The sequence below is a fragment of the Rhinichthys klamathensis genome, unplaced genomic scaffold (genome assembly GCF_029890125.1).
Source record: "Rhinichthys klamathensis goyatoka isolate OS25496 unplaced genomic scaffold, OSU_Roscu_1.1 h1tg000209l_1, whole genome shotgun sequence".
In the NCBI taxonomy this organism is placed as follows: domain Eukaryota; kingdom Metazoa; phylum Chordata; class Actinopteri; order Cypriniformes; family Leuciscidae; genus Rhinichthys; species Rhinichthys klamathensis.
In genome coordinates, this window is record NW_026606734.1 from 142,668 (window position 1) to 165,771 (window position 23,104).

Sequence of the window (23,104 nt, forward strand, 5' to 3'; positions counted from 1 at the left end):
AGCTACCAGGTTGACTGTTGAAATGTGAACTCGACTGGGCATATTGAACTTCCTAAAAATATATATCAATGTCATAGAACCCTTGCGAAATTATTTTAAAAAGCCACCGCTACTGGTAACATCTATGGTTAGATTGATTTGTTTAGATCCAGTGAAGTCGTTCATAGGCGTAATTTGCGGGTATCTCCAGTTAACTAGCAGACCATAAATTTATTTCGCTATTAAATAAGAGATCTGTTGTTTTTGAAATCAAGCTGAGCGCTCGTGTCCGCTGCTATCAGTGTCATGGATACAGTGTTCTCTGTGGCTCGCGCAGTCTTCACTCGGACGCGCGCTTCAATCTATCGCCGTTGTGGAGACTCCGGTAAAATCACAAAATAAAATGCACACAAACGTGATGAACATATTCGGTTTTGATGAGAGAGAGAAAACACTATACGAGTGCGGTTTAGAACCCGTAACCTCTGACACGCTTGGCAAAAGATCTACAGAACTCAAACATAAGATCTGCGGATCGATGCATTTATTTACGGGTTGAGCAGAGAGGCTGCACAGTTTGACCAGCGGGCGGCAAGAACTTGCAATGTATAACTATTTATCAGACCGGCCCTCGCAGCCTCGAAACCTTTACAGTCTATGCTCGAAACACTACCGGACCACCGGTAAAAGTCCCGACTCACCCGATTGCCACTCCACCCGTGCACGCCAAAAAAAAAAAAAAAAAGAATCGATTTTTGGAATTCTATGAATCGATTCTGAATCGGTAAAGATTGAATCGCGATTCAAATGTGAATCGATTTTTTTGCACACCCCTACTGTCGACTTATGAACTTACACATGGTTTGTCTTAAAACAAAAAAGAGGGGCAAAATACACAGCACATGGCAAAATATTGCAATATCAATATTGAAATATTGCAATTTATTGCATTATGTTGAAATACTATATAAAAAAATTCTGCATTGTTAAATTCGGTTGCACTCGATATACGTTTTTTGTTTAAGTTTTCTTTTGTTTGTTTTTGTTATGCAAGTTTGTGTTATTATACACTTTAGGACAGTTTTTCTTCTTTCTTTCATGTTTGTGTTTTACATAATATAGCGCCTGCCTAGAAAAAGGGCTAAAACAGGCCAGTAGATGTTTGGGAGCAGATGCGAGGAGTATTTTTGGAGGCCAGAGGTTTTGATAGGCTGTGAGCGTCGGCACAGGGCTCAACGGGAGGATCTTACATAAGTAAACCCTACTGAGAAGCTTCACGGTGAAAGACGGGCGTATGGAGCCACCGGCCTCTTGGCACCGCCCGACCCGACCCAACGCCCTCTGAGACGTGTTTTCAAGAGGTGTGACCGCTTCGGTCTACAGGACTTGCTTTTTTGTGGTGTTGTGATAGTGTTTATGTGGAGACGGGCTAAATGTAAATCACCAAATTAATCGTTAAAAGGTTGCGATCTCGATTCAAACACCCACACGATCTCATTCATAAATTACAGTGATTTGGCTCTCTCTATTAGAGCCAGAGAAAGCAGTTCGGCTATCTAGGCATGAAACGGCTTCACTAACAGTCTTTTCAAACACACAGTATCGTTATTTCTGTGTTACAGATATATTTAGATTATTTCAGATGTTCTGGGATAAAAGTTTATAGTTCGAATGAAAACATTGATGTTTACGGCAGTGATCAAAATAGAGCAAATCACCTTTTGAAAGTAACTTGATGCTTCATATAGCGACTGTATCGATTACATCGTTACACCAGTAGGGGGCGACAAGTGATGTCATTGAATCATTCAGTAAAGAGATTCGTTCAGAAACGCTGATTCATCCAGTAATGAAACAAGTGAAGTCTATATGAGTGAGTCATTGAATCATTCATTCAAGAGATTCGTTCAGAAACGCCGATTCATCCAGTAATGAAACAAGTGAAGTCTTTATGAGTGAGTCATTGAATCATTCATTCAAGAGATTTGTTCAGAAACGCCGATTCATCCAGTAATGAAACAAGTGAAGTCTATATGAGTGAGTCATTGAATCATTCATTCAAGAGATTTGTTCAGAAACGCTGATTCATCCAGTAATGAAACAAGTGAAGTCTATATGAGTGAGTCATTGAATCATTCATTCAAGAGATTTGTTCAGAAACGCTGATTCATCCAGTAATGAAACAAGTGAAGTCTATATGAGTGAGTCATTGAATCATTCATTCTAGAGATTCGTTCAGAAACGCCGATTCATCCAGTAATGAAACAAGTGAAGTCTATATGAGTGAGTCATTGAATCATTTATTCAAGAGATTCATTCAGAAACGCTGATTCATCCAGTAATGAAACAAGTGAAGTCTATATGAATGAGTCATTGAATCATTCATTCAAGAGATTCGTTCAGAAACGCTGATTCATCCAGTAATGAAACAAGTGAAGTCTATATGAGTGAGTCATTGAATCATTCATTCAAGAGATTTGTTCAGAAACGCTGATTCATCCAGTAATGAAACAAGTGAAGTCTATATGAGTGAGTCATTGAATCATTCATTCTAGAGATTCGTTCAGAAACGCCGATTCATCCAGTAATGAAACAAGTGAAGTCTATATGAGTGAGTCATTGAATCATTCATTCAAGAGATTTGTTCAGAAACGCCGATTCATCCAGTAATGAAACAAGTGAAGTCTATATGAGTGAGTCATTGAATCATTCATTCAAGAGATTCGTTCAGAAACGCCGATTCATCCAGTAATGAAACAAGTGAAGTCTATATGAGTGAGTCATTGAATCATTCATTCAAGAGATTCATTCAGAAACGCTGATTCATCCAGTAATGAAACAAGTGAAGTCTATATGAATGAGTCATTGAATCATTCATTCAAGAGATTCGTTCAGAAACGCTTATTCATCCAGTAATGAAACAAGTGAAGTCTATATGAGTGAGTCATTGAATCATTCATTCAAGAGATTCGTTCAGAAACGCTGATTCATCCAGTAATGAAACAAGTGAAGTCTATATGAGTGAGTCATTGAATCATTCATTCAAGAGATTCGTTCAGAAACGCCGATTCATCCAGTAATGAAACAAGTGAAGTCTTTATGAGTGAGTCATTGAATCATTCATTCAAGAGATTCGTTCAGAAACGCCGATTCATCCAGTAATGAAACAAGTGAAGTCTTTATGAGTGAGTCATTGAATCATTCATTCAAGAGATTTGTTCAGAAACGCTGATTCATCCAGTAATGAAACAAGTGAAGTCTATATGAGTGAGTCATTGAATCATTCATTCAAGAGATTCGTTCAGAAACGCCGATTCATCCAGTAATGAAACAAGTGAAGTCTATATGAGTGAGTCATTGAATCATTCATTCAAGAGATTCGTTCAGAAACGCCGATTCATCCAGTAATGAAACAAGTGAAGTCTTTATGAGTGAGTCATTGAATCATTCATTCAAGAGATTCGTTCAGAAACGCTGATTCATCCAGTAATGAAACAAGTGAAGTCTTTATGAGTGAGTCATCGAATCATTTTGATTCATCAGATTAAACAAAGGTTTTAAAGGGCACCTATTATACCTATTCTGTTATATTTCTATGTGAATAGTAAAGTGTAATTTATTCCTGTGATCAAAGCTGAATTTTCAGCGTCATTACTCCAGTCTTCAGTGTCACATGATCCTTCAGAAATCATTATTATATGCTGATTAGCTGACTGATTGTTATCAATGTTGAAAACAGTTCATATTTTTGTGGATACGGTGATAAGTGTAATTTTTCAGGATCCTTTGATGAATGGAAGTCTTTTGTAGCATCATAAATGTCTTTACTCTTAGTTTTGATCAATTTAATACTTTCTTGCAGAATAAAAGTATACATTTCTTTATATATATATATATATATATATATAGTAAATACATTTATGATGCTACAAAAGCATATACATATATATCTCATATTGACCCCAAACTATTGAACAGTAGTTGTAAGTTGGTGTCATTAGATTAGTGGATTTTGTCAGTATGTTTATAACCGCCGACGGCACAAATGTCTATTCTAACTGAAACGAATGTCTCAGTTCTTGGTACACTTTACCATTTTACATCATTTTACCACGAAATGAACATTTAGCCAATCATTGTTCTGCGTATGAATTCAAATGGATTCGTACAGTGGAAGGTTATGATAACCGGAGTGTTTGAGACGGAGCGCTAAAGATCAATGCATCGACTGTTGTAAACACAGACTGCCTCCAGGGAGGGCGTGGAGCCTGTCTCGTTGCCACGGCGACTGAAAAAGAAGCTGATGTTTCCATAGTAACAAGGACAGATGCTGAGAAAGTGGGCATAAGTGTTGCATGCCATGTGACTTGTTCAATCAGAGGGTTATTGTCACGGTGTGCTCATCGTAACATCACTGATAATATTCCTCCATATCTTCACAAATGTCTTAATTATGCAAATATGTAAATATGGCAGGTTTCTGCAACAGTTGCTGTAGCTCGTGCTTTGGCAGGCGGTCGGAGAAAAGAGACCGGCTGTGATCAACAGAATAATTACCCTCTGCTCACTGATGCAGGAGACTGACTTTACACATAGTCAGAAATCCAGCTAATGTGATATAATATGTGAAGAAAATCTGTATTCCCAGCTGACATGAAGCGTTTCAGCAGAACTGAACCATTTCACTCTCTGAGATCTTCTGAGTAGTTTTTGCAATGACTCACTCATAAAGACTTCACTTGTTTCATTACTGAATGAATCAGCGTTTTTGAACGAATCTCTTGAATGAATGATTCAATGAGAAATTCATTTTTTAAGTCACTTGTCGCCCCCTACTGGTGTAACGATGCAATCGATACAATTGTTTTTTGAAGCGCCAAGTTACTTTCAAAAGGTGATTTGCTTTATATTCGAACTATAAACTTTTATCCCAGAACATTTGAGATAATTTAAATATTTGGAACAGATATAATGATTCAAAAGTTTGAGGTCAGCAAAATACATTTATTAATATTTTTATTCCACAACAAGGATGTTTAATTCAAAAGTGGCAGTGAACACATTTATGTCACAAAGTATTTTTGTTTAAAATAAATGCTGTTCTTTTGAACTTTGTATGCATCAAAAATTCTCATAGAAAACAGCTATTTTTAAATTGTAACAATATTTCACATTTTCTACTGTATTTTTGATCAAAGAAAGGCAGCTTTGGTGAGCAGAAGAGACTTTTTTTCACAAACCATAAAACAGAACATGCCTTCAGACGGTTCACACTGCGTTTTGTTAGAAGATCTTAGCATTTGAGTTTCTCTCAGGAGTGACAATAAACAGTTTCTTATCAGAATATTAATAGCAGCATTGAGCGACTGGATTGAGTGACGCTTGATGCCGAAATATGTTTGAATTGATCTGTCTCCCATTCAGACGAGCTATTGAGCGTCACCCGCAGGTTATTTTTAACCGGAGAGCAGTGTGTGAGTTTACTTCATCATGGCTGATGTGTGTTTGCTTGACCGGATGAGTGATTGTAAAGCCTGTAGAAGAGGCTGCAAGTCTCAGAGCCAAAAGAGCCTGTTTAAGTCTCAAACCTAAAGAACGGTGCTTTGGCAGATCAGGTCTCCGTTAAATTGGCTTATCTTGGTTACGCCAACATTCCGTTTGGTCATTCTTCAAACACTGAGAATTCTAATGTTCTCTGAACATTCCGAAACTAGTAACATTTAAAAACATTAAAGTCCCCCTGTGGTGAGAATCCAGCGTTTAATGTTGTTTATGTGTCTATGTGGTGTTTTTAATCTGCTTTAAGACACACCATGTGTAAGTTCATAAGTCGACAGCATTGCTGAGTATTTCCTGCTTAAAACTGCAGTGAACCAAAGACAGTCTCAAAAACACGGTTTGAAATCGCTGGTGTTTCTGACGTCACAAACGACCTTGTAACCAATCAGATCAACGTGTGATCGTCAACCAGTGGATCTCTGAGCTGAGGGAGTGAGTGGAGGCGGGGCTCATCTGCATATTCATAGAACCGCAGCTCGTATACTAAATGAGGCAAGGGTGTCGAGTTACATTCAAGATATTTTAAGGCATAAATACATTTTTTTCCCAAGTAAAAACATTTAAAATGTCTTTTTGGTTATCTCAGGATTCTGGAGTTTTAAGAGTTAAAATTATTAACTCTTACAGCAAGGCATGTTCTGCTGTTTTTAGTGATGGAATGTAAATGTTTTGGGCTGATCGTTAACTTTTATTAAATTATTACATAATCACATAAAACATTATGTATAATAGAATAAACTAAAAAAAGAACAACAACAACTAAGTGCATCACTGAACCTCTAGCTTTTCCCCCATAATTCCACTCTATTATATTATTATATTTTTGGACATGTGGCCCCTTACCTGCTCCTTCGTTGACAAGGCTCATGTTGCCATGGCAACGGGAGGCAGTTGCTTAGGAGACCTAAGGAATCAGGGCTACCAAGGAAACGATGTTGGCTCTTAGGAGGAGGAGGAGGGGTGGTGGGCTGAAAATAGCATCTGGGTAGACGGTCTCAGTCGAGTTATCTGGCTTTGTGTTCTCGCAGCCTCCCGACTTCATCTTTTTTTGGCCACCTGTGTGTTGTTGGTTTTTTTCTTCATTGTGACATTGATAAATGTTTCAGCCGTTCGAGTAAAGAGGAGAGGAATGCGGCTCGTTGTTTGTTCTTTTTATATCCCCGTTTCTGCTGCTTCTATAAGTTTTGGATTCCTAACTTCAGTTACTAGGAGGAAAATCTTGTAGTGTAATTAAAGTGTGCATGCTTCAGCAAACGCCACGCTTGTGTTTATTTGCGATTCAGCTGTCCGCTTCAATCTGTGTTCAATCTCTGGCCTTTCCATCAGTATGTTGCAACAGTCGCTTCGAGCCTTATGCTACATAACCGAACATTCAGGTCAGCCTAGAGATGCACATACATGTAGGTCAGGCTGTGTTTTCTCATGGACGATCCTGGCCCTCATTTCAATACATTGGCTTTGTTTAAACGGGCAGCACGTTTTTTTTCTCTTTACTTATTGTTCATAATTTACAAAAAGGTCTCATTTGTTAACAGTATTTAATGCATTAACTTATTTTAATATTTTAAAAGCATAACAATTTTGAAGACTTTACTAATGTTCACGTTACATTGCCTAATATAAACAGACAACTTTTTATTGTAATAATGTATTAGTAAATGTTGACATTTACATTAAAGTCCCCCTGTAGTCAATAATTTTATCCCTTAAAACTCCTCTTTTATCACCAAAATGACATATTTAGATGTTTTTTCCTTGCCTTAAAATATCTTGAATGTAACTCGACACCCTTGCCTCATTTAGTATGCGCGGTTCTATGAATATGCGAATGAGCCCCGCCTCCACTCACTCACTCAGCTCAGAGATCCACTGGTTGACGATCACAGGTTGATCTGATTGGTTACAAGGTCGTTTGTGACGTCAGAAACACCAGCGATTTCAAACCGTGTTTTTGAGACTGTCTTTGGTTCACTGCAGTTTTAAGCAGAAAATACTCAGCAATGCTGTCGACTTATGAACTTACACATGGTGTGTCTTAAAGCGTATTAAACACCACATAGACACATAAACAACATTAAAAGCTGGTTTTCACCACAGGGGGACTTTAAGCCGGTTTAACGGCGACCTAATCTACTAACCCTGTGCCAAGAGCACCGTTCTTTAGGTTTAAGCTATGAAACTTGTTTTAATGGTACAAAGACCCCTTAAATGTCAAAAGATCAAGGCAAAATTTGGTTTCTCATGTCAGGACCCCTTTAAGAGGGAATACAAAACAGTTTTGTGTTTTTCAGACATTATTCATGGCAGATTTACCACACAATGCCGTATCCTCCTGGTTCAGTGCGAGTACAATAACAGACAGGCGGCGTCTTTCAGCGGAGCTTATGTAACGGGGCCGGTGGGTCTGATGGGTCAGATGAGATCATCCCTACAGTGTCTCTGTCCCTGACGGCCTGGACATCCACTCGCACGGGGACACGGCATTGATTTGACTCGTTCAGTGGACGGACGGGCGCTCAGTAAACCTCGTGGACAAACAGACGTGAAGCACTTGTGAACTGTGCATTCGCTAGTGAGAGAAATGCATGGCGAAAATAGGTCCAGTTTGAGTGAATGGAAATGGATTCTTCCATTATTCCGTGACTAAACATTTTTTATTAGGGCTGTGCAACGAGTAATCCAAAATAAAAGTTTGTGTTTACTTAATACAGGGTTTCCGCGGAGTCGTAAAAAGTCATAAAACGTCTTAAATTTAATAATAAGAATTTTAGGTCATAAAAAGTCATAAAAACGTCCAGATTTTTTCAATACAAGGTCATAAATTACATTTAGCCACGTCTTAAATTGATATGCTCATTCATTCATTATCGCGATATAATTTTTTCTCTGTAAAACGATATCAAGAGTTTGATAAATGATAAAAGCGGAACGAAGCCTATATTGAATTGTATTATATTATTAATATAGACAATGTATTAAAGGACTAATGGGATATAATTAAAGTATTTAATGTATTTAGGCTATACTGTTTTTCATACATTTCATGAAGAAACGTGCCATCAAAGTCAGGCAACACAAACCTGTTTCAAGACTTGAAACAATATCCCCCATTAGCACATGCAGAAACTAAGAAATTAATTTTCCAATAAAGATATTAATTTTGTTGAGGAAAAATGACAAATGTTTGAATGTTCTACCTCCGATTTGTGAAATGTTCTCGTGTTTGACAAGTGTTTGTCATGATATGTTCTGACAATAAAGAGTAGTTTAAAACCACAATTAACGCTCTGGTTTCTACAACTTTCAGTTAGGAGCAAAAATCTGCCTTTAAACTTAATGAAATAAAGATTTGACATTTACCGTGATAATTATCAATATTGACTGATATATTATCGTGATATTGTTAAGTGTTGTTCCTGTGTTATTGATACTTAGGAAAAGGGAGCCTTCAGTTTGTAACTCTTAAGAAAATGGAACCTTTAAATAATAAAACTTACTACTTTTAATGAAAGTCAATAAAAAAAAGACTTTTGAAAGGAAGTTATTTTTCGTAATTCGTGTAGGTCATGAATTTAAATCATAATGGTCATTAAAAAGGTCTTAAAGTCTTAAATTTGACTGACTAAACCCTGCAGAAACCCTGTAATATATGTGTGTGTGTGTACTGTGTATAATTATTTTGCATATATAAATACACACACACACATGCATGTATATTTTTAAGAAAAATTTATTTATATATAAAATATTTATAATAATTATACATACATGCAAATATTTCTGAAATGTATACATGCATGGGTGTGTATTTAGTGTATATATACAAAATAATTATACACAGCACATACATATATTATGTAAACACAAACTTTTATTTTGGATCCGATTAATCGTTGCACAGCGCTCATTTTTATTAGTCAAGTCACATTTATTTCTATAGCGCTTTATACAGATTGTTTCAAAGCAGCTTCACAGTATTAAACGTGAAAATAACAGATACAAAATTCATCAAATGTGACAATAATGTTATTATTCAGCTCTTTTCTCATCCGATAGTGTCATTGTAGTCAAATCATTAAATTACCGAACATTAAGTGTCTTAAGGCAAGCCTAACACTAGTAGCATTGCAACACCTTTTGTTTGGTTAATCAGGTAAACCACACTGATGAAGGGGTGGAAGCATGAGAGATGTGCTGTAGGAGTTAGTTTCATGAAGAGTAGCATCATTTTTCGCTGTTGAATGTGATTTGACACGTCCTTCACCCTAAATCTTCATCTTCAGCGCAGCGTAATGGCGGTTCATCCGCGGGTCACGGCCTGGTGTTTGCTGGGATGTACAGTATGTTCGCAACAGTTGCTTATGTGACCGCTTTGATGCTGACGGACACTTTGTCTGCTTGTGGTGACGGTGTGCTTACAAAGCGTCTCAATGCTGGGAGTGTTTTAGTCTCAATTAGATAAGCATACTAGCAAGACAAAACTAACTTTGACTTTGCATTGAAGCATATAGGCCAGAGTGACGTCTTTGTGGAAGAGTTTCCATCACTTTTCTGGGTTAAATATCTGTACATATTAGTTTTAATCGCAGAACATTGGGTACGTTTTGTGTATTACCATATATTGGTTTATTTATTTATTTAATGCTATGAATACTTAATATATTACTAAATATATTATTATTTAGAACGATTAATAAATAATACTATGTTATTATTAGTAGTAGTAATAGTGGTAGTAGTGTTAATAAAATAAAAATTATTACTTTATATATTTATTAGAATAAATTAATCACATAGATTAATTTTTATTTTATGCATATGATATGCAGTCGAAGGTGCATAACAGTGTTTTCTGGTCATCTGGCATTGTTCTAGTTTTGTTTATTCATCTTCTCTGATTGGAGGAATGATGATGTCATGTCTTTCACACTCAGACATGCACAAACAAATGTTTCGGCTGCAGGAAATGCATCAGATTTAGACAATAACACTTAAATGGTGAGGTGGGGATTCAGATTCAAAGACCACATACTTGCGATCCTCCAGCCGGCTGTCTAAAATACTTTATTGATTTTACCTGAGAAAAGAGGGTTGATTTGACTCAATGATGTTGTCGATCATTGCAGTTACTGATCCCACATCCCACTATATCTGCAGCCTTTGTTTAGTTATGAGCTGCAGACTACAAATAAAGATGATATGTACGAGAATGTTGTAGAAAACAATTAACAATAATAGTAGACACATCCATGCACACATCTGTAGCTCTGATAATCTAATACTGATGTTGAGATTGCGGTACCCATGAACACTTCCATAAAGAGATACGATAGATGTGCACACTCTCTGAAATCTTGTGTGCAAATGATTGCTCCTCATTTCTCATGCATGAAGCCTCAGGGATGATAGTAGTGTGTCACTATCTGAGAGAGGAGGAGGAGGGAAGAAAAGATGGACGCGGAGAGGACAACGTGGAGAAAACGAGAGAGGCAGAAAGGAGGAGGAGGGGGGGATGATTTTGGGCAGCGAATGAACAGCCACATTAGAAAGCATGTGATTCCTGCCATGGCAAAAGCTCACTGATAGAGTCAGAGAGAGAGAGAGAGAGAGGGAGAGAGAGAAGATCTCAGTGCTGGTTAGTCTGTTGTCGCCTGCAGAAGCAACAGCACCGAAAGAGGTTACGTTACACATCCATCCTTCTCACTGAGACACATTAAACACAATAAACAAGGACTAAGACACAAAGACAGCAGAGAAAGGGGAACAAAAGCATGTCCTCTCTCTCGAACCAGCAGCCGGCTCCTCCGTTCTCCGAGTACAGTGAGCTTTGTAAAGTCCCGTCCGCGTCTCCTCCGGGTTGGGACTGGAAACACGGAGAGCTCGGGGCGCCGGCGCGTCTCGGAGGTGGTCATCGGGCCGCGGGAATGACGGATGAGGACAAGCTGTGCTTCTACGAGTCTCCTTCTGAGCTCAACGTCCCCGGACGAGGAGGCGTTCCAGCAAGCATGTCATTCGGCAGCACCGGAGACAGTCCGGATAGCCCGTCGTCCTCGTCGGCTGCGTCTCCTGGAAAATTTGTGGCTTCGTTGCAATGCATGACAGACCAAAACAGCAGAACGATCCTTTTGGATTCACCCGCGGGTCGTGAAGCGTTTCCGTCGCCACTTGAACCCTTGAAACCGGCTCTGGAGCCTCCAAACTATTGTGTGATCGGCGTGGTCAACGACAGCTACCTCGCGAGCAGAGATGAGTTGATGAAAGCTGAGGAAAGCGAGGAAGAAGGAGACCTTGAACCTTGTATAATGGGAAGAGCCGAACAACAGAGGAAGGCGATGAGACGAGCCATGTCTGAGTGTTCGCATCTCTCCGTGCCGGCCAGCCTCGAGCTCCCGGATAAATACCCCGGAGGAGGCGTTCTCGACGAGTTGCCGTCTCCCATCGGAGGACCTCGTCGTTCTCACGCTATGGGGATGAAACGCTCCCTCACCGTATCCGATGACCAACCCCCGACTCCTCCACCGACTCTATCGGCTGGAGCCACACGCAATGACCTACGAAACAACAGCGAACTGCATTTTCCCTCATTCCCCGTTCGCAAAGACCAAAGCAGCTTTCCCCGCTCGCCTCTCGAGGACCTGTTGGAGGGACCGTTCATTGACAAGGATCAAGGAGTAATTCTACCCGTGCCGGTGACAACACGTGGCCTTAATGGGACTTGCAACAACGCTGGAGACAAAAGCGACACGTTTGCTGTGACTTTTGAGGGTAGGTGATGGCGAACCAGCAATCAGTTTGTAATCTGGCCTTGATTTTGGTACATAATTAGTATGATGACGGGATTTCATGTACCTCAAACAGTAGAGCATTGCACTAGCAACGCCAAGGTCATAGGTTCGATTCCCAGGGAAACCAATAATTAATCAAATGTAGTCAAGCATACCTTGAATGCAATGTAAACTGCTGTGGATAAAAGGATCATTTATGAAAGGTTTGAGGTGCATCGCATAATCATTCTTAGAAATGAAGAAACTGGAAAGCATGCAGTGTTTCAATGCAACTCTTCTGGTTATTTGTGAATAAGTTGAATTTATTGCATCCTATTGGTCTTTCTGTTTGTTAGCGGGCGCAGAAGTGCTGTAGGTGGTTCATATAGTGTCTCCGTTGTGTGTGTGTGTGCGGCACTATCACGCCACTACCGAACGCATGCTCATTACACGCTCCAGACGAGACAGTGTTAGTAATGTATGTCCTGATTTCCTAGAGTAAAACCTGCCTCTCAGCAAATTGGGGTCAGAAACTCTCCTCAACGTGCCACATTTGTAATGAGATACAGCTATCTTCTTCATTCAGTGCTTGCAATTAACATATTTTTGTTTTTTTTGCTTAACTAGTAATTCACAGTGAGGAGTGCGTAAATAGTCTAGTTCAATCCATCAGTTATTTGACTTCTCGCTGGTTGACTGGTAGTGTAAATGCATTGTACCGAATGTCTGAATGAAACATGTCTCCTTCCTCAAGGGGAAGCAAACAACGCCAGATAAAATCACTCGCAAAATGTGTTTGAGATCAATGGAAAAGCAAGCAACTGATGTCTTATTTTTCTGTTTGAGTTGCCATTATTAATGCAGGGTGTTTGTGGTTTCATGCACTAATTGGGGTCTGTATTGTATGGGCGTAACAGAAGGACAAATGCACCACAAATCCCACTTTATTTTATAATTTGAACATTTAATACAAAATTACCAGCTGTTTGCCAGAAAATTGGCAAAAAAAAAAGGTCTGAATCCATAATGAAAGTGACCAGGGAGTGCACAGAGAAATGTTGCATCATTTATGCAACATCCAAGTAAATCAGAAGCTTTGTGAAAAATACAGTATTTACTATTCCAGACGTTTCTATCCAGACAATATTTGATTTATTAGAAGATAGCCGGAAACTCTGAAGGTAATTTGCTCTATAATTGTATCCAGAGGTTGTGAAAACTGGTCCTATCTCTTTCTTTTTGTAGGCGTTTCACATTCATACACTGATTCTTCATCTTGAGCAGGTGTTGTTCCGCTCTCAGGCTTCACTGCATTCCTCGCTGACATGCTCTCAGCGTTTTCTCATCTGCTTTGATGTGTCATTGTGAAACTGGGGTTATTATAAATGCACCTGAGCCATGTGGAAATTGATCCTCTTAATGCAAGAGTTCTCAGTTTCTTACAAATATCTGAAATCCACCGCTCTGTGGTGACAGATTAACTTTAATGCAAGATGCAGTATTTCTGCATGCTGGGAAGCAGCTTACATGTGCGAAAGCAAAATGCTGCTGGAATATCAATTTCACGCTCACTACATTTTCAATGCAAAATGTGAAATAAATATGCAAATTAAAGTTTCTTTTTTTATTTGACTCAATGATGCTGTCAATCATTGCAACTGATCCCTCATCCCACTATATTTGCAGCCTTTGTTTAGTTATGAGCTTCAGAACACAAGGACATGTTGATTCTCAGAGACAAGCAGCCTTTTTCATGGATCTGTCTGTCGTTATATGTGACGTGACCCGAGAACCGCCTGTAAGATATATTACATGACACACTACTGGACATGTTACATCTCTCTGGCCTCATTACAGCTCTCAGCCTCATCCACTCATCTAGCTCTCATTTATCACACGGCTCTCTGGGATACTTGATTCTGATTGGTCAATGGCAGTTTTCGGAGGTCAAATGATTACATATTGATGTATTTTCCTACATAGCTGCTTATTTCATGTCTCATGCATCACTCCACACTCGTTCATCTCGCATAATAAAATAATTCACACTCAACTCAATGTTCCATTTATGTTCCAATGTTCAAAACTCCATTTATGAATGAATTCATAATTCATTTTTAAGTCATCGTGTAATAAGTATCATGACCCAAAAGTAACCTTAATGAAAAAGAAGTTGTCTATGTGTTCACAATTATACCTGAACTTCAGAATGGATTTTTTTCACTTTTCTTATTTCCATATTTGATAATATTTATTGAATTTATTTACTGCTGAATTTTCACACAAACATGATTTCTAGCTGTGGCTCAAATTCAGTACAAGATTTGTACTTAAAGGGGTCCTGGCATGGATTTATGTTTTTTAGTTAAAATATATTTTCACTCTTCATTCTGAGCCTCTGTCTGAAAAGACCCGTTTTTAAGGCGTAGTTCTTTTAAGGCTTTTCAGTAAACGGCCACAGTTATGATTGGCTTGCGTCATTGCATGTCAGTGTTTACATTATCCATATAATACTATAATTTACAGACAAAGCATTATGGAATCATTTACTCACGGTTTGTGATGCAGCTGCTGTCAGATTCAATACAGTCGCTGCTTTATCTTTCTTTAAACTCTCCGTTACTCTCTCTCTCGTTTACGAAACTATCACTGAACGCCAGTGGGCGGGGCCTATGGTGCGACGATGTGTAACTATATGTTGATGTCTCCCTCTAGAGGAAGCCATATGCAAATGTTTTTGCCCGTGTGATGTCACAGATCCCGCAATATCAAGCTGTTTTTGGAGCTTTTATTAAATGCTTTGTTTATATGAGACGGGCGATTTAAGCTGTGAAACTTGCAGGATGTTTTAATGGAACAAAGAGCTTTTATATGTTCATTTCAAAAGATCAAGCAAATTTGATTCCTCATGTCATGACCCATTAAATTAAATAAGCTTTCATTTTTAAGGTTTCTTGAGTTTCTTGATCCATTTTTCTGTCTAATCAAGTTCTTTCTCTACTATTTGAAGCCAGAAATGTTTCACAATGTCTTTTGTTTGACTTTCGTTTGGATTAAACAAGAAGAACAAATGACTTGTTTTGCTATGAATTGCTATATGCTTTATGTTTGTAGTTGAATCTTTAAATCTTTTCTCATGTTTTTCTACCAGGAAACTCTGATAAGAACAAGCCAGAGGTGAACGAAATGGACAATGTCCAGAAGTTTGATGACTTTGGTGTCTTCAGCAAGACAGACAAAGATCAGAAGAAGGAAACTGTGGAGGAGAAAGACAAAACTGGCCACACAGACAAACAGACAACCAAAGAAGAGAAAACAGATACTCAAGTGGACAAAAACAAAGACTTGGACAAAAACAAAGACTTGGACAAGTCAGAGAAAACGGGCAAAGATGAATCGGTTCCCAAAGTTGAGACGCCAGTGAAAGTTGAGAGCATTGACAAGTTGGAAAAAACTACTAAAGATGAGACTGAGAAGTTCGAGAAGACTACCGACAAAAAAGAGACCGCAGAAAAGATTGATTCTTCTCCAAAGATTGAGAAAGTGAAGGTGGATCCGGTGGAAAAGACTGAGATCAAGACAGACGTAGTGAAAACCGAAGAGAACAAATCAGACCAGAAAGTAGAGAAGGTTAAAGAAGAACATATGAAGGAGAAAGAAGAACATGTGAAGGAGAAAGAAGAACATGTGAAGGAGAAAGAAGAACATGTGAAGGAGAAAGAACAACAGAAGACAGAAAAGGACAAAGTAGAAAAGATTGAGCCAGCTGACAAGAAACCTGCCAAAGCTGAGAAGGACGAGAAAGCCAAAAAACCAGCAGCTAAACCCTCAGCGGCCAAGCCTGCGGTCACCAATGGACGAGACTTGACCAGTCCCGAGAAGAAGACCAAGGTTTGTGGAAACTTTCTGTTGTCACGTCATCCTCCACTGGCATTCCTGCTGTTGCTTCTGCTTATGAGTTTATGTTATTAAAGCTTATTAATGCCAAAACCAAACCCAAATTTATTTATCTCTCATGTAGGGTTGGTGATCATTATCTCATCCCTACATGACCAAGTTAAAGGAGTAGTTCACTTAACAATTAAAATTTCCTGATTATTTACTCTCCCCCACGTCATCCAAGATGTCCATGTCTTTCTTTCTTCAGTGGAAAAGAAATGAAGGTTTTTGAGGAAAACACTCCAGGTTTTCTCCATATAGTGTCTTCAATGGGGTCCAACGGGTCGAAGGTCCAGATGTGAGTTTCAGTGCAGCTTCAAAGTCTCGACACGATCCAGCCGAGGAATACGAGTCTGATCTAGACAAACCATCCGCCATTTTATAACAAAATAAACATTTATATACTTTTTAACCACAAATGCTCATCTTGCACTTGCTCTGTGATGGTCCACGCATTACGTAATCACATTGAAAGGTCAAGCGTGACGCAGGTGGAAGTACTGGCCTAGTGTTTACTAAGGGTGTATTCACACCTGCCTTGTTTGGTTCAATTGAATCGAACTCTAGTTCGTTTCCCCCCTTGGTGCGGACCTTTTGGGCAGGTGTGAATACAGCAATCGAACTCGGGTGCGGACCAAACAACCGAACCGAGACCCAGCTGAAGAGGTGGTCTCGGTACGCTTCCAAACGAACTCTGGTACGGCTCGTTTACGGTGTGAACATGAACCGACCCAATTGCAAGAAAGCACTGCGCCTTTGAGTTAACAGGCTTCCGTAGTCGGAGAGGACATTCACACACAGAGCGTTCTCTTTAGTCTAATCGCGCATAGATGCAAAAAAAGCTTTTGCAGTTCATATAATGTAACGATAGTTGCAATACAAGGATGATGCTGCGTTAAACTGGACAAACTTAAATCGCAAGCGTTAACATTGACAGCACTTTGTTAGCAGTATATACAATAAGAATCTCATTATTTGAATGTGTGAACATAGCCCCTCTCTATGAATCAAACCTTTATATCTTATCCGTCTTCTGCGCAGTTTCTTCATATTGCGTTTGTACAGAATAACACAAAATTAGTAAAAGAACAAATATTGCAGTACGAAATATCTCCATGCTGAGCCTTTTTTGCACTTCCTGATTTCCCTACTTGAGAATCCTTGTCCAATGAATGGACGACCTTAGCACACGTGTGGTTTTGTTTACAAATTTTGGTTCACTTGCAAAAAGAGCAGTGTGAAAGCGAACCGTACCAAAAAAAAAAAAAAAAAAAATTATTTGGTCCGGACCAAAGCAAGTGAACTATCGGACTTTCCTGGTGTGAATACACCCTAAGTGAACGTGCAAAGACTAAGTCAAACGCCATTTACAAAAAAAAAAGAAAGAAGGTAAAACAACAATTTTGAAGTTGGAGAAACTGAGATGGTGTTTTTCGCCCTACTCTACATTTTTCTTCTTACATTTTGAGCCGGAACACGCGTGACCTCTCAACGTGATTACGTAACGCGTCGCAGATCTAGTGCAAGACGAGCATTTGTGGTTAAAAAGTATTAAAATGTTAATTTCTTTATAAAATGGCGCCTGGCGGATGGTTTGTCTAGATCAGACTCTTATTCCTCGGCTGGATTGTGTCGAGACTTTGAAGCTGCACTGAAACTCACATCTGGACCTTCGACCCGTTGGACCCCATTGAAGACACTTTATGGAGAAACATCCTGGAGTGTTTTCCTCAAAAACCTTCATTTCTTTTCCACTCAAGAAAGAAACACATAAACATATTGGATGACTAGTAAATTATCAGATTTTTTTACATTCTGAAGTGAACTCAATGTTCCCTCTAAATGTCATGATGTAAACTTTGAACTTGTGCTTTTATCAGCCTGCTTTGCCTTTATCATCATCGCTGCCGTTATCATTTATCCTTATTCTATTTTTTGTTCATCATTTGCCGTCCATCTGTTGGGTTTGCTGTCCATCCATGCAGCCTGTCGCTGGGTCAATCAAACCCAGTTCTACCAAGCCCAGACCGAGCTCGACCTCCACCGCCCCCAAACGCCCGACCCCGACCTTGACCTCCAGCGCACCCGCTCCCCTCAGCAAAAGAGCCCCAGTGCCCAAAGCACCCGCCCCGGCCCCGGCCACCAAACGACCAGCTACGGCATCCACACGACCCTCCACCGCGACCAGCACCGCGGCCAGAGAGATCAAGCCCAAGGTGAGTCTCCAATCATGTGACCGAGACGACGTCCGAACGCACTTCCCGAGGTCAAAGCGGCTCAATCCGGCTCTCCTCTCTGCATGGATGATGTGTTTGTGTGGGCTGTCCATGCTAGACCATTTTTTAGTTTGCATTAAAATAAGTTTCTTCTTGCTCACCAAGGCTGCATTTATTTGATCAAAAATGCAGTAAAAAATGTGAAATATTATCAGAATCTAAAATAACTCTTTCTATGTGAAAATATAGTAACGTGTAATTTATTCCTGTGATCAAAGCTGAATTTTCAGCATCATTACTCCAGTCTTCAGTGTCACATGATCCTTCAGAAATCACTCTAATATGATGATTTGATGCTCAAAAAACATTTATGATTATTATCAATGTTGAAAGCTTTTGGTAGAAACAGTGATACATATTTTTTTAGGATTCTTTGATGATTAGAAAGTTCAAAAGAACAGCATTTAATTGAAATAGAATCTTTTGTAACATTATAAATGTCTCACTTTTGATCAATTAAATGCATCCTTGATGAATATATATATTTTTTTATCTTACTAACCCCAAAGTTTTGAACTGTTGGGTATGTCTACAAAGAAGTTTAAATGTAATAGAGCTTCTAAAGTCATAACAATAGCTGCTTGTGACAGTCTTTATAGAAAATCAGCCAGAAATTCCTCAGCTATATCTATGAAATAATTTTGATCTAGTATCCATGAACCTAAACACCTAAATAGTGTATTATGTCTGTAGATTATGTTTTTGAGTGTGACACACTCGGCCGTTGTTCTTGATAAATCTCTTTAAATATGAAGAATATTCAGTTCAAGTCTTCCCTCTAGTGGCCGTTTGTTAACATCACTACTTCCTTCCTAAAATCAGCATTTGACTAGTGAAATTAAAGGAATATTAATATGTACAATCATGGCACTAGAGTAACAATCAGCAAATGCAAAATCATTAATCGTCATGATTAAAACACCGTGTTGACATGATAATGTGAAAGTCCACCTGTAGTCAATCATTTTTTCCCCTTAAAATTCATCTTTGATCACCAAAATGATGTTTTTTCCTTGAAAAAAATTCTTCATGCTTTAAAAAATATCTTGAATGTAACTCGACACCCTCACCTCATTTAGTATGCGCGGTTCTATGAATATGCAAATGAGCCCCGCCTCCACTCACTCACTCAGCTCAGAGATCCACTGGTTGACGATCACACGTTGATCTGATTGGTTACAAGGTCGTTTGTGACGTCAGAAACACCAGCGATTTCAAACCGTGTTTTTGAGACTGTCTTTGGTTCACTGCAGTTTTAAGCAGAAAATACTCAGCAATGCTGTCGACTTATGAACTTACACATGGTGTGTCTTAAAGCGTATTAATAACACCACATAGACACATAAACAACATTAAAAGCTGGATTCTCACCACAGGGGAAATATGACTGAATCCACAATTAGAAAAAAAAAAAATTGTTGTTGCTGTTTTAAGTTGGTATTACTAGATTCTTAGAGGATGACAGCATCTGAAGCTGGCAGGTTATTTTTGGAGCAAAAATAGCTAAATATATTTGGATGAAACTTCTGTGGGTTCTTTACTACTTCCTGTACATCCACTGTGAGAAAGTATTACAGTGAAACTTGTACAGTATATAACCCTTCTGAAATGGACCTTTCCCTTCATAACATGTTTTTTTTCCTCCAACAGACGGCCACAGAGAAGCGCCCACTTGTGCCAAAAGCCACTGCCGCTCCGGCTCGACCCGCGACAGACAAACCTGCGCCCGCGACACGCACCGCGACCACGACACGCACCGTAGCCAGCGCTCCTGCAGCACGACGCCCGGGTTAGTCCAACCAGTCACGAGTCGCACGGGTGTATCTGTGGAAATAGGATTGTATGGGTCAAAATTAGCGATTATTCTTTTATGCCAAAAATCATTAGGATATTAAGGAAAGATCATGTTCCATGAAGATATTTTGTAAATTTCCTACTGTAAATATATAAAAACATATATTTTTGTGAGTGAATGCAGCAAAAGCGCGAACATAAATGCACAACTTTAAATGAGATTTTCTCAATGTTTATATTTTTTTGCACCTTCAGATTCCAGATTAACAATAGTTGTATCTCGGCCAAATATTGTCCTATTCTAACAAACCATACATCAATGGAAAGCTTATTTGTTCATATGAAGTATAAATCTTAATTTAAAAAAAATTGTCCCTTGTGACTGGTTTTGTGGTCCACATATGATGCATTTAAAGACGAGGCACTGCATTTTGTGCTGATTTAAGAAATGCTAGGAATATTCACACGATGCATTTCTATTTTTGTTATTAGCCGCAAAGACTGAGAGCAAACCAGGAGACGAAAAGAAACCAAGCACACTGAAAACTACAGGTACGGCAAACGCGTAACCACCCATAACATCATTTCTGATTATTATCAGTGTTTAAAAACGTTTTTGCTGCCTAATTTTTTTGTGGAAACTGATAAACTTCCCATTCAAAAGTTTGGGGAAATTAAGCATTTAAGAAGAAAATAATACTTTTATTCATCAAGGATACATTAAACTGATCAAAAGGGACAGCAAATGCATTTATGATGCTAAAAAAGATTAGATTTCAAATAAATACTTTTCTTTTGAACTTTCTAGTTATCAAAGAATCCTGAAACTAAAATGTATCACCATTTCCACAAAAACAAAAACTTTTTTCAACATTGATAATAATCATAAATGTTTCTTGAGCATCAAATCATCATATTAGAGTGATTTCTGAAGGATCATGTGACACTGAAGACTGGAGTAATGATGCTGAAAATTCAGCTTTGATCGCAGGAATAAATTACACTTTACTGTATATTCACATAAAAAACAGCTGTTTTACATTGGAATAATATTTCACATTTTTGCTGTATTTTTGATCAGATAAATGCAGCTGTGAGCAGAAGAGACTTTTATAGCAAGCTGTTGACTAGTAATGTATGTATATGTGTGGAAAAAATATGAATATTCTAGATAGTGGCTTAAAGCATTAGTGTAACTAGTAACAGGTAAAAGATGCAGAGATGCTACGCTGAAAACACACATTTAAAACCATAAAACATCTCTTTAAAATGCACGAGTGAATTGGGCAGCAGGAATGAGTTTGGGATAATCCCGCACACACACACACACACACACACACTGCTTCTCTCCCCGTTTCCAGAGATTTGAGCCGAACGCAGCGCTGCAGAGAGATTATTTTAATCTGACGCATAAAACAGGGTTTAATACTTCAAAACTGAACATTCAGATATCGCTCAGAAACGGGATCTAGTGCTCACTTATGTACACCCTCTATAAAGGCTGTGACAGGACAAGTACTTCTCTTAACTTTCTGTGAACCTTTATTATAAAACAAGTGTTTTAAAGTTCAACTACATCCCCAAACATGTGTTTTTGAATCCACCTGTCACTCAAGCGGCCACGCCCTTAATTATGCAGAACTTTAAGGCTTCATATAATTTAAACTGATGAGTTATAAATAAAAATCACCCACTCACAGTCGTCATGAAGGGCAACATTAGCGATATAGACCAAAACCACTTTTTGCACCAGACTGTAAACATGTTTTTTTCTGCTGTAAAGTTGGGCATTTTAACATGCGGGTCTATGGGATTGAGTCTCTTCTGCAGCCGGCCTCTAGTGGCCAGTGGAGGAACTGCAGGTTAACTCACTTCTGTGTCAGATTCAAGAGAGACACTGGAAGGTCGCGAATCTGATGTGATGTAGTGTATTCCAACTTTTAACTGACCTCACATCTTTAGTTACAGATGCTGCCCGCTCTAAATCCGCACCGCTCAAAGCCTCCAGCGCCACAAGCAGCGCCACCAGTCGCCCTCGACCCACCAAAACCCCCGTTCCCAGCAGCACCACAGCCGAGAAGAAGCCGCTGGTTCCCCGCGCTGCTCGACCCAGTGCCACCAGCACCACGACTCGGCCCAGTGGCGTCCCCCGACCCAGCTCCGGCTCCACACCAGCGCCCGACATCAGAAACATCCGCTCCAAGATCGGATCCACAGACAACATCAAATACCAGCCAGGAGGAGGGAAGGTAAGAACACACTCTTCATAGTGGACGAGTTTGAGACCAGTCTTTACAGTCTGATTCATGTTCAGTCCAGTAGCCGTACAGTAGGGGTGTAATGATACCTCATGTCACGATTCGACACAGATCACGATATGATATTATTGCGATACTACAAGACATATGATAAAACGTTAACAAAAAATGTACTGATGATTAAAATGCTAAATTTGGTGTTACATTGTGTGTGTAAATGAATAGGCTTGCCTTTTCTTTTCTTTTATTGAAATAATGATAACATTAGGGGAATACAGAGTCATTCAAAACATTTAAATCTATAAATAATTAAGATTACAATTCTGCATCTTGTATCAAAAATCTATCATACATCTAATACATCAAGTATCCTTTTTAAAAGCTAAGATGTTCAGCTTTCCGATCGTTCGGAGAGTCTTAAAAAAACCTTTAAGTCAGTGGAAAATAGTCTACATACATTTTGCTTTATGTAAATGATATTTCTCAAATAAATTTAGGATTTTAGTTATATTATCCATTTCCAATAAACCGGTAT

At 38.9% G+C, this 23,104-nt stretch overlaps 1 protein-coding gene across 2 annotated transcripts in view; it reads left to right on the forward strand.

Annotated features, from left to right (window-relative positions):
- The window catches only part of LOC130096919 (microtubule-associated protein 4), a 92,602-nt gene that overhangs the window by 59,139 nt on the left and 10,359 nt on the right, over positions 1-23,104 (forward strand). For both annotated transcript variants that reach the window (XM_056263611.1, XM_056263612.1), the window contains 6 exons: positions 15,454-15,932; positions 15,996-16,193; positions 18,227-18,457; positions 20,168-20,306; positions 20,804-20,863; positions 22,274-22,560. In XM_056263611.1, coding sequence (XP_056119586.1) covers positions 15,454-15,932; positions 15,996-16,193; positions 18,227-18,457; positions 20,168-20,306; positions 20,804-20,863; positions 22,274-22,560 — 1,394 coding nt within the window. The remainder of the gene's footprint in view (positions 1-15,453; positions 15,933-15,995; positions 16,194-18,226; positions 18,458-20,167; positions 20,307-20,803; positions 20,864-22,273; positions 22,561-23,104) is intronic.